We start from the raw sequence: 11,771 nt of genomic DNA on the forward strand, positions 1-11,771 counted from the left end.
CAGACAAGGCAAGGAAGCGCCTTGAACAGTAATCTCAAGGTCTCCACAGCTGAGGTCCTATCTCACAATAGATGAGATTTCTCCATCATGAGTGTGATGGAGAAATGAGTTTCTGTGAAGACGTTAACTTACACTTTACACATGTTCTCCTTGACTGTAATAGGATTTGCAGGTACCACAGAGCACAGCAAATTGCTGCAAAGAGCCTGACTTATTGTGGCACTGCTCTAGTTTTACCAACTGAAATGCCAGAAAGAAACTAACTTTAAAAAAGAAAACAATGAACCATAGCATGCAATGGTATAAGAGTGAAATAATATCTTAAAGAAATATAATTTTTTCCCCAGATCTAGTATCTGCTCTGAGCTGATCTCAACATCACTTTTAAAACACAGGAAACTCCATCCAGCATCTGAAATCAAAACCACAAACACCCATGAGGAGCTGAAAATGCCTATTTTTCATTTGGAAACCTCAAACAGCTGTCAAAACAGACACGCCAAATGGTAAAAACGTGGAATAAGTGCAAAGCAGCAGCATTGACAAGAAAAGAATACCATCTTACTCAGAGAGAGAAGGACAAGAACAGTGAAAAAGCATATATACTTACATCAACATACTTGTTTCCTTTTAGAGGTTTGTCTGTCAAATCAAGACAGTAATAGCAAACCTATTCCAGGAGTAGTTCATAAGAGAAAAAGTACTCCTTGAGATAAGAACAATCTTTCTGCTCCATTAGTGTGTAACACCCTGTGCGCTGAGACCAATGTCTTCCCAGGCATGCCAAGCAATCCTGCTTTAAATCACTATCATAAAAAAAATATAATATATATATATTTATAACATATACAGACAGTATGTAGCTGGGGAAAAAAAGCATGTATATGTATACATCTAGGCAGAACAGAACTGGAAGATATATAACAACTAAAGAAAGAAAAAACAAAGCTCAGTTCTTAGCCAGATGCTCTAGCAAGCCCTCCCAGAATACTGCATCTGACATGAACCATCATTGCCATTTATCATGAGCTTACAGTTTAATTAGCACAGGAATGTCTCATTAAGAGAAATCCTTGGAAACTTCTGGTCTTTCAGCTGCTGGTAATTCTAAGAAATGATGGAGCAACATAACAAAATCCAGTTTCCTATACAGCATGCTTAAGCTTATACAGGATGTTTAGCAGTTCAAGATATTTTGCTTTGTAGATAATTTATCCCTATTTTAAGCTGAAGGAAACAAATTATATACCTACATCCCGACCTTTAAGTACACTTTCTTGATAGTAGTCTTGATAGACTACTGCCTTATTTTAGATGGTAACCCAGACTACCAACTGCAATGAACAAGAATATTAGAAGTCATAAAATTAAGTTGCTAATTCATACTACCTTAAGAAAGGACTTAAAGTCATAACTTAAGTCAAGCACGTTCCAAACTGCAGGCAAACCATGACAGATTGTTTTACACAGATGTATGATTTCTCCCTCTACTAAATGAAGAAATTAACCTATTAAATCCCATAGCCTTCATCTCCTGATCCTTACCATAGATTGTTGCGATAGACATACTAAATTCAGAGAACAACTCTGAAGGATTCCAGGTTCACCTAGGAGGTTAAAAAGGATCATTTTATCTGTGTTTTTCCCCAATGTTGAAGCTGATTATTTTGTGGAAAAGAAGGCAGCACACTTTGTCAGGGTGTTCCATAGGACATAATCAAGGAAGACTATACACTTCCTAGAGCGTCTATTCTCAGTGCACCGTCCTTCAAGGATCCAAGCAGGCAAGCTTTCCATCCATCCAGGCTGGAGTTCTGGAGTAAAGTGTAATGACACTGGAGTGGAAAACCAAGTATTAGCCTCTCTATACATCACTGACTTCGCCTGTAAATAGGAACTAGCAAATAGTTTACACCTCTTAGGATAAAGCAATATTAAAAGATAAAATACTTACCTGTGCACTTCTGTGAAATTTGTCTGTAAAACATGCATGTCTCCCTTTAGCCCACACCCAGGGGTAAACAATAACCAGTTGTTCTGTCACCCAATGTCTCCTCTCCAGCGGAGAAAGGGGATTGGGGAAAAGGAGGGAGACTCCTGGGTTGAAATTTAAACAGATTTAATGAAATAAGAAAACCAATATTAATACTAATACAAAATTATACTCAGCCCATAGAGTGGTAGCAAGTCCCTCCAGGGATCACATCCCTTGAGGAGAAGGAGTGCGACCAGAGCAAAAACCCCCCTGTCCCCAGCAAGCTTTATAAAGATCCTGATGTTATAGAATACACCTGTGGGCCAGCCTGGTCAGCTGCCCTGGCTTTCACTGCTAATGGCCTTGATCACCATACCACAGCTGGCCACAAACTGAAACAAAATGTAACACAAAAGTGATCCTATAAATTTTATCCTCACCAAACCAGGACAATGCATAACCCTACCTCGCAACAATCAAGCAAATGGAGGTAAAAATCTGCTCACTGTGACATATTTTCATGAATTCTGTCACAAGTCATGTGCTTACACACAAGGCAGTCAGAAAGAAAATGAAAGCTGTGTAAATGTGAGAAAAAAGATCTGCAGAGAAAGAAAAATGGAAAAAAAAGAAAAGTGAAGAGGTGGAGAATTCTGAGAAAGACAAACAGAAACATCCAGTTTGGCTTCGGATACAAAGAGAGCTTTCTAACATCCTAACACATGGTTTCCTAGCAAATACAAAGTTAGCATAGCCACATGTATTACCAGACAAGGCATTCAGTCATGGAATAGAATAAATAAAAATCACCTCAAATGCAATAGACTCATGTAAGTTAACTATAATTAATTTTTAAGTCATCCTAAGTAGAATTATTATTCTGAAAGGAGAGACCCATTAAGGGCTTCATTAAATTGACACAACTGTGTTAAGGATATTGATTTTTAGGTGGAAAAGTACTGGCAAGAGAAGAGGGGAAGGAAAAAGACTTTTTAAAAAATCATTTTATGTATGGTTATCAGTCCTACTGTAAATAGGCTGAATCCTGGAAGTGAAAACAATTGCTGTAGGTTGTTTTACAGTAACAGCTACGGTTGTTGAAATAGCTACAGACACTATGCATCAGATCTTCCTGTGAAAGCATGACCAGCGCTCCACTGACTTTGAATCTATACTGACTTATACCAACTACATACTGCATGGTGTTGGTCACATGGGAAAGCAGATGGGAGGGGAAAGGAGGGAAAATAAATTATTTTTATTTGTATAATAAAAATTGGCCTACAGGCTTTATGTGACTCAGTACTGAACATCTGGGATTGATCATAGGATCACAAACTGGAAAACAGTCATCTGGCTTCTAGAAATAAACACATTCAGTTCCTCTTCCACAGCTTTATTTTTTTAATGATAAACTGCAACAGCCATTTTAAGATTTTTTAATACTTGCAGCCACAGTATTTTTAACTTTTTAGTTATTTTAGCATTACTTTTTCACATCGTGGCATCAGACAACTGTTAAAATTCATTTAATTCTGGACTGGCAGCAGTGTTTGGGATTGCCCTCCACACACATGCACAATTAATTCACTACTATTTTGCTTCAAAATTTTATGCAACAATGGTAGTCTTACAACTCCGATTTTTATTAGTTCCATTCCTCACAAGCATCATGGGAGCGGCACAATATACGATGCAAGATGCAGCACTGATGAACTACATTGACCGGCGTTTCCTATCTTTAGAGGTATGTGTTGGCTGTATTGTTCTGTAATACTGCCTAACTGCAGAGAGGTTTGAAAGGGTATGAATGTCCTTCTGTGTGTGTGAACACAGAACAGTTTGTATGATAAACAATATCAGGAAGATAAATTTCCAGCTTTTTCAAATAAATAACTAAAATTGTAGCTAAACCTTTAACTATAATGATTCTTAATTACCACATCACTATTTATTGCAGGATATAATTTCATAGTGTTATATTTTTATACTGTTATCACTTGTATTTTTTTATGACATCAGTGAATTTAGCTAGATATGCAAATGTTTATAGTACTGTCACAGTCCATCCTAGGGAACTGTATAACCATATCGTCACCAGTAAAGTGCTGTCAAGTATTAACAAGGAGATAGAAACTGATCAGGTATTTTTTCTGTGTACAGATGAACCTACCTGGAAGAGTAGTTTCAGACACATTTGTGTAAACTAACAGTGTATCTGCACTTCAACTATGAGTTGATATAATCCCCTTACAGCTGGGAGACTGAAATAAGTATTTTCTTTCTATTAATTACATAAAAGTACCAGTACCTGCTTATTTTTCTGCAGTAAAAAACTACCAGTACAGCAAAATACTTTATCAGTATTGGCATGCTGTAATCATACGTAGTTTGCCTTAAATCATTAACATGCCCTTGGCTCCTGACTTGCATTGGAAGATTTTTACAGAAGCTTTAACTTACTTGATCTTGCACTCTATTTTTGTATAAAGCTCTCACTAGTCTTAACTTCACAATGCAGAAAGAACTCAAGGATTAGCCTGGTATTCTTTTCCCATTGTGTAGACAGAGATTTGAATTTTATTAACCACTATAGGAATAGCTTCACATGGTAATTTCCATTTACTTGGCACACATTAAAAATAATGCAATTCCATGTGTGGCTTTTGGTGCAAGGGGCACCAAAGAAAGAACAGGAAAAAGGATGAGGCAGATATTGAAGAGAACACTTGAAAACATTTAAAATAAATTTCTCATAGAAAGTAATGAAACAGCTTCCTGGGGACTTATGATCATGTATAAATGGGCGGGGGGGGCAGACGCAAAAACTGCACCTCACAAAACAAACAAACCAACCACCACCACCAGGTTTACGTGGACCACATGCGTACTGCACTGATCACTCAGTAAACTCAGACATTCCCTATTCAAACACCACCTTGAAACAAAACACCTGAAATCTGTGCATAAAGCACCAAACCAGAACACCCAACCTAGCAGTGAGATCTACTATGATTGTGTGTTTGGGCTTAAATATTGGCTCAATTTTCTCATCTTCCCAAAGTGGCAGCTGGGCTTCTATTTTAAGGCCACCTATGATCTTTACGGAAGTGGCTGCATTACAACAGAGAAATCACTTTCTCACCTTTAAAAATGTTGATAATCTGAATCTAGGTATAAAGAAACATCTGTATTTTTTTTTAAATACAGCCAACAATTTGACAAAAGATAAAAACAAAATCTTCTCAAACATAGAGGTATCAGTATTTCCATTTTCCATTTTAAATGGATGAAAAATAGCCACACCAGATACTGTCTTGATCAGAAGAGGTGTATTTATGTGAAATGTTCATGTTTGTAGATTTCCTGCGGAAAACTGCAGAAACTGCTTCACCAGTGGTCCTTCAGGAGGAGTTCTGAAAAGGTTCTGGAAAGCAAGTAATCAGAGATCATGTGCCCTTAAGTATTGCCAGCTGTTTACACCAGAGCCCTTTTCTCTCTTTAGGCAGCAAAACAAACTATCTGTATTTTTGTCCAGCACTCTGAATGCTGGTGCCAGTCTAACATGTCCTCTTCACGTAGACATACAGCAACAGACCATCGGTTTGAAACAGATGGGGGGCAGGGGGACTGGAAAGGAGAGAATAGGACTTTTTTAAAAGTAATCATGAATGAGGCTGTAATCTTTACAAAATATACATGTATATCCATGTATTTTCTTCCTGTGTTCTAACTCAAGAAAAGGCTGGAAAAATGCAACCAAGACATACTGGATTATGTGGAAGAATTCCGAGACTTTTCAAAGATGGTACTGTCACGCCTGGCAGGACTGAGAAATTATAAGGCTGAGGTTAAAACTGAAGTAGACAATTTGCTAACAAGAATTGAACGAGCACAGAGGGACATTGACTATTTTGGATCTGTCACAGATTCTAAACCATGTATAGAAGTACACGAAGACCTGGTGAAACAGCAGCTATTTGAAGAAGCAGAAGAAAAAAAGAAACTTAAACTCATGCTTAATGCAAGTAAGAACAGTTTACTTTTCAGAACTTTGATCTGAACAAGCCAGTCCCCTAGCCAATGCATGTATGCTGATATAGGGAGAACAGATTTTCACAAGTTACGTGAATACCACAGATCATTGCACGGGGTTTTGGCTGTGTAAATACTCGTCACTACAAAAAAAAAAAAAAAAACACACAAAAAAAACCCCAAACCTACAAAAAAAGGTATGGGACAGGGAGGGAAGGAAGTACAATTCAAACATTTATTTTGCAGATGCTCTACTGCATATCAGATTGATTCTTTGGAAGCTGCTTTTTATTATGAAATGATGTAAAAAGCCTCTGAAAGTATGCTCTTGCAAAGTCCCAGAAAAAATGCCAGTGCATTTCAGAGTATTGCACCCATGCCAAGGAACTAATGGTGGTCTTTGTTTTATGGAATGGGCACGGGTCAAAACCTCAACTCAAAAGTGAACTCATGAGTTAATAAAAAGACTTAATTAACTTCTACAATTTGCATCTCTCTTACAGTCCTCCTCTGTTATTCTTTCTCTCTCTCTCTCCCCCATTCCATGTAATTTATCAAGAGAGCACACTGGCTTAGCTGCAAGCAAAGCTTAGTTCTGATTTGAAAATTAAGTGTTAAGGTATGAAGAATATATACACAATCTATATATTTTTTTAAACAAATTTAGTTTCCTAATTATAAGTATCTTTACCTTAAGAAAGTTGAGAGTATCTTTATGTTAAGAAAGTTGAGTTATAGATGTAAATTACATGTTGTAGACATATTTGTAGTCTCTTTTAGTTTCATTCAAAAGTACTAAGAAATTAAAAATAATAAGAAATATAAACTGTCATTTTTTATAAAAGCCAGGTGAAAGATCTTTATAAAATTCCACTGATATCAACAGAATTAGACTGATTTGTTTTTACAAATAAGTTTATAATTTGTTCCTTAAACTTTTCCAGCAACAGAGCATTAAGGCAGATAGTAATAGAAGCAATCACCTATTCTGCTTCTAAGCTCTAATCCTACATCACAGTTGAGTGCTCTGAATATCAAGATTTCTTTTTTCCATAGATAGATTTTGTGAACATTAGGCATTTGTTTTTGAGAGGCAGAAAAATTTAGGGATTTTTAAACTGCCTGTGTTAAGGACACTGAAAATTATATCTTTCTGGGAGTCTAAAAGGGGAAAAAATTACTTTCCATTTTCCCTTGTTGGAAATTATTACTTTTAATTTTATTGCAGCATTTCATAGCAACTTTACTTTTGTCAACATGAGTGAGATGCTTGTCCCATTGAAGCTGATGGCAAAACTAGTCCCTGTGTAGATTTTACAGCACTTAGAAAAAGCAGTAAGGCACTCTAGCAAATAGCAGCTCTGCTTCTATGCTATCACATATTAACTGGAAGTTACAATTATTTTTGCTGAGTCACTCCAAAACTCTAAGAAAAAAATTTTTTTTTAAGTCCTATTTTGTTTCTGGTTTAAGTTCACACAGACTTGAAAAAAAAAACAATCAGGTAGAATCACTGTTTTTACATGCAGTAGTTGATTCCTCATCCTGCTTTACATGGGAAATGGGAAATAATCTTCTGCACATTTTGGAGTATGATGAGAAACAGTGGGCTTTGAAGGCATCATTGTGGAGAACGTGGAAAAATTTTGGTAAATGTTTTGCTCACTGTGAATGTCTCAGTTTCTCAGTCTTCCTGCAAGCTGTTATGAAAGCCAAGGAGAGTTTAAAAGCTTCTCTCAAGAAGAGAGATACTATTCATAGATTTCAGGTAGTAATCTGGTTATTTCTCCTACAGAGGAAGATGTTGCTAAGGCCAGCTAGGTATTTTGACTCAACGGTTTTAAGTTTCTGATTCTGTCTAATCAATAAACATTACTTTTGGGAAAGCTCTTGTGGCTTGCTCAGGGAAGGTGCACCCAGATTGAGGACTTCCAACAAAAAAAATCCATGCTGTAGCAGCAATATCCAAATGCTTTAGAGTTTAGAGAGTATCAGTACTCACAAATGACACAAAGGTTGCTTTCTACAGGCAACTGGAATCTTGCCACTGACTTCAACAAGTTCCTATCAGGCCAAATACGGAGGCTGGTTTTGCTTTCTCCATTTCATCTACTGCCAGAACTTCCTGCCTCAGGGCTTTGTTTGTTTTGTTTGCTAAAATGGCTGCACTTCATTAAAGGCAATTCTTTAAACTTCAAATAGTGTCTCCTGTAATTTATGAGTGCCTTTGGTAACCAAGCTTGTTAATACTCTTTGCAGTAGTTTTTCCTGGAAGGCATGGACCTTGATAAAGGTCTTAGAGTCTAAATGCTTGAGTCTTCACAAGCTTGGTGCTTTTTGGTCTTAAATATCTGGCAAAGTGCATACCAAATTTATTGAAGCCAAAACTATGACTCGCTCTCTGCTGGTGGCAATTTTATCCCTAGAGTGAGGCAAACAACTATGCAATTCCACCAGCCGTGCTTCTAGCATAAGAACTGATAACAGACATCCTACCAGTCCATTTAAAGACCAAAGACCACCTTAATGTATGGGCATTCCTGATCTTGTGATCCATGTATTTGTTCTAGTTCCTTTGTGCTGCAGGTGTTGGGAAGAGAAATGGGAGGATAACCCAGTGTTTTAACTTTGCTATGATGATTTTTGTTTGTCTTCATATTCTAAATGCAAAACCAGAGGCTGACAGAGGATAAGAGAACTCCTGAAACAAAAGTACTATACACATGGCATATCAGGAAAATGGATTTTAATTTGCATGTCAACAATAAGAAATAAGTTTGATTATTTTACTGTGTTGATCTAAACCAGAGGTCACTTCTCTGAAGCAAAAATTACAGCCCTGTAAAGGAACTAGAAGAATAATCCCTAACTGTGCTCTTGGTCTCCTCTCAGGTACACAAATAGAATGCCTTTTGGATAACACTGCTCTAATAGAGTAGAAAACAACACACTATGCGTAGCTGAAGATATGCAGTTTCCTTAGCAGGAGAAGCTAACTATATGGTACAAAATTAGCTTCAACACTACTAATCATAGCCACACTGCTTACCCCTTTACTGGTATATTGACCCTGGCCTTATAGTTGGGTTAAAAGGAAACTGAGTAATTCAAAGAAAGGAAACCAGAAAATTCACAGCTATTCTAATTTTTTTTTTCTCTTCGGGTGTTTTCTTGCAGGTTGTGACCACATGCTTGCAGGTATTAAGTCCCTAAAGATAGTGAAGAAGACTGGAGATAAGCATGGCTCTTGGATGAAAGATCCTGGCAAAAAGCATACAAAGGTTTATTTATTAAACGGTTCTGTAAATAATGTTATTTTGGAATTTGCAAATATCTTGACATTCATGGAAAGCAATCATACACTAAAAGCTCGCAGAGTCACCTTGCCATTTCCCTGGGAAGGAACTGGCCACGTTATATATCAGGGTTTCCTGTTCTGTCACAGATATGGCTCCTTAAATGAGATAATTAAATTCAGTATCCAGAAAAGAAACATAACTGACCAAATGCTGCTGCCAGGGGCTGGAAGGATTCCTGCCTATCAGCTTTCTCCATTTACAAAAATAGATCTTGCCATTGACGAGCAAGGGCTCTGGGCAATCCATGCAGAACCAGAGACTGGAGGGAACATTGTAATTACTAAAATCAATCACATGACCATGGCAGTGGAGCACACTTGGGACACACCATGCAACAGCAAAAACGCTGAAGCAGCTTTCATGGCATGCAACACGCTCTACGTTGTGTACAACTTCCCTAGCGGAGGCACCTCTCGCGTACAATGTGTTTATGATGTGTTGGATGCTGTAAATACTTACGAAATCCCAGTATTGCATTTTCCAAAGCGTCAGGGTAGCCATTCCACTATACATTACAATCCTAAAGAAAAGCAACTCTTTGCCTGGGGTGATGGATCCCAGATCATTTACAAGCTTCACACAAAGCAAAAAGTTTAGAATCTTTAGCAACTTTTCAAACATGCTTAAAAGCCAGCGGCCTCATGTCAACGTGGTCATTAAAGTGTATTAAAATGACATTATTCCCATCTGTTAACGACTTTCATTTATTTTACATAAATCCAGGCTTACATACCCCAGTGATCTTAAACTAATGTCCAATTAAGAATATTTAAAGACTCTATTAATACGAATTACATGATGACTAAATACCACACATGTACACCCCACACACACACAACTTAGTCTTAAAGACTACGGTTAATTTAAAAAAAAAATAAAAAAATCCATCTCTGACATGTTCTCTTCCTATCAAAACTACATGTTCTGCTTCAGTGCCCTAGAAATCAAATCAGAAGTCCTTCCTGTCCAGCACACGTTATCTGACAATCTTCACTACCCTGAAGCTCACGATAGGAAGCCTTCTTGTAAGCACTATAAAATCACACGCTTCCAGAGAAATTATCTATACAGTTTTAACAGAAGTTTATTATATCACAAAGCATAAGAGTATCAGCTTCAATTTGTCACCTTTCATTTTTTTCAGTGTATCACTGCTTCTGTGCCAGAAGGAATGTTCCCAGGATGATCTGTTCTGTAACATACACTATTTTTAAATGTTTTACACGTCAGTCTCTGTTTCCATTCTTATTAGCACTCTTTCAGCATCTAGTTGTGAGGCATTTTCTCAATACTTCAGGTCACTTCCATTGCTCATAGCAGAATCTTTCTCATCCCATCCTCTCACTCCAGCAAAATACCTGTACAGAAAAGGTGGCTCTGATGAGCATAATAGTGCAAGGGAGGGCATGCCACTGGTCAGTCCTGGTTTTGTGAGTAACAGATAAACTCCGTGTAAATACAAACACATTTTTGTTTCAAGAATAATATTAAAAAAGAAAACACTGCACAAAACCAAACCCCTAGACTTTTACTTGTGAAATACAGGTACTGGCTGTAGTTTTTGAATTTTAGTGACAGCTGCTTTTCTGTTTAATAACAACAAAGAAAAAAAAAAAACAAACAAAAAATGGTGCTGGAAAAGCAATTCACAGCTGTTTCTACAGAAAGCCCATTTTGTTCTTTACACTGGAAGAGCTGCTGTTCTGTTTAAAAATAGCTTCAACAGAACAGCCAAATATCAGGCAGTGCTTTTGAAAAGGAGTTCCAGAATACAACTCAGAGCATATGGACTGCTGAGTTACAACAGTGCTACTCTGCTTTTAGCAAAAGAAACTCTATCATTCTAAGCAGCCTTAACGACTATGGCACTACAGAAGCCATAGGAAGCACAGTTAAAGACATCCTCAGGCTGAAAGTACCGTGGGCTGGCATTGATTTCCTGTGTGACCGCGGGTCAAAAGCGGATTCAAGTATTTGGCCTTTTATTCCTTATCTGTAAAATTACAAACACAGAAACAGAAAATGGTATTAGCCACCTTTGGAATGCTTTGAGATCTTTTACTTGCAAAAGGATGTGTAATTTACTTAACAAATAAAGGTTTCTGATATAAATATGGATTGAGTTTGCTCTTTAGAAAAGGCATACTTGGAATATGCTGTGCGCCACTATTACACAACAGAGAGAGCCTACATTATTATTCTGTACAGAGATTTCAGTGAGCAATTCTCAAATGTTCAGCCAGGGTCCTCTCTGAACATCGCTGCCCTGTAAATCCAAGCTTCACAATGAATTAAAGGTACCGCCTAGTTTTGATAAAAGGAGAAAGTTTTGTATGGATGAGCTTCACTAGATTATTTCATATTGTACAGAATATTGCAAAAAAAAAAGAAAACAAATAAAA

General features: G+C 37.2%; 1 protein-coding gene across 1 annotated transcript; it reads left to right on the plus strand.

The window, feature by feature from the left end:
* Positions 1-3,596: 3,596 nt before the first annotated feature.
* OLFML1 (olfactomedin like 1) lies at positions 3,597-10,099 on the plus strand. Its single transcript, XM_068399882.1, has 3 exons — positions 3,597-3,722; positions 5,715-6,003; positions 9,188-10,099. The coding sequence occupies exons 1-3, from the start codon at positions 3,597-3,599 to the stop codon at positions 9,964-9,966; spliced, it is 1,194 nt and encodes a 397-aa protein (XP_068255983.1). The 3' UTR covers positions 9,967-10,099.
* Positions 10,100-11,771: the final 1,672 nt, after the last annotated feature.

The sequence above is a fragment of the Nyctibius grandis genome, chromosome 4 (assembly GCF_013368605.1).
Source record: "Nyctibius grandis isolate bNycGra1 chromosome 4, bNycGra1.pri, whole genome shotgun sequence".
Taxonomy (NCBI): Eukaryota; Metazoa; Chordata; class Aves; order Nyctibiiformes; family Nyctibiidae; genus Nyctibius; species Nyctibius grandis.

What these genes read in the sequence shown, in the direction of transcription:
- OLFML1 (XM_068399882.1), top strand. Translation starts at nt 3,597, where the DNA reads ATGGTAGTCTTACAACTCCGATTTTTATTAGTTCCATTCCTCACAAGC. An exon ending in GGCGTTTCCTATCTTTAGAG is followed by an intron (nt 3,723 to 5,714) that starts GTATGTGTTGGC and finishes TTCTAACTCAAG; the next exon opens with AAAAGGCTGGAAAAATGCAA. An exon ending in TAAACTCATGCTTAATGCAA is followed by an intron (nt 6,004 to 9,187) that starts GTAAGAACAGTT and finishes GTTTTCTTGCAG; the next exon opens with GTTGTGACCACATGCTTGCA.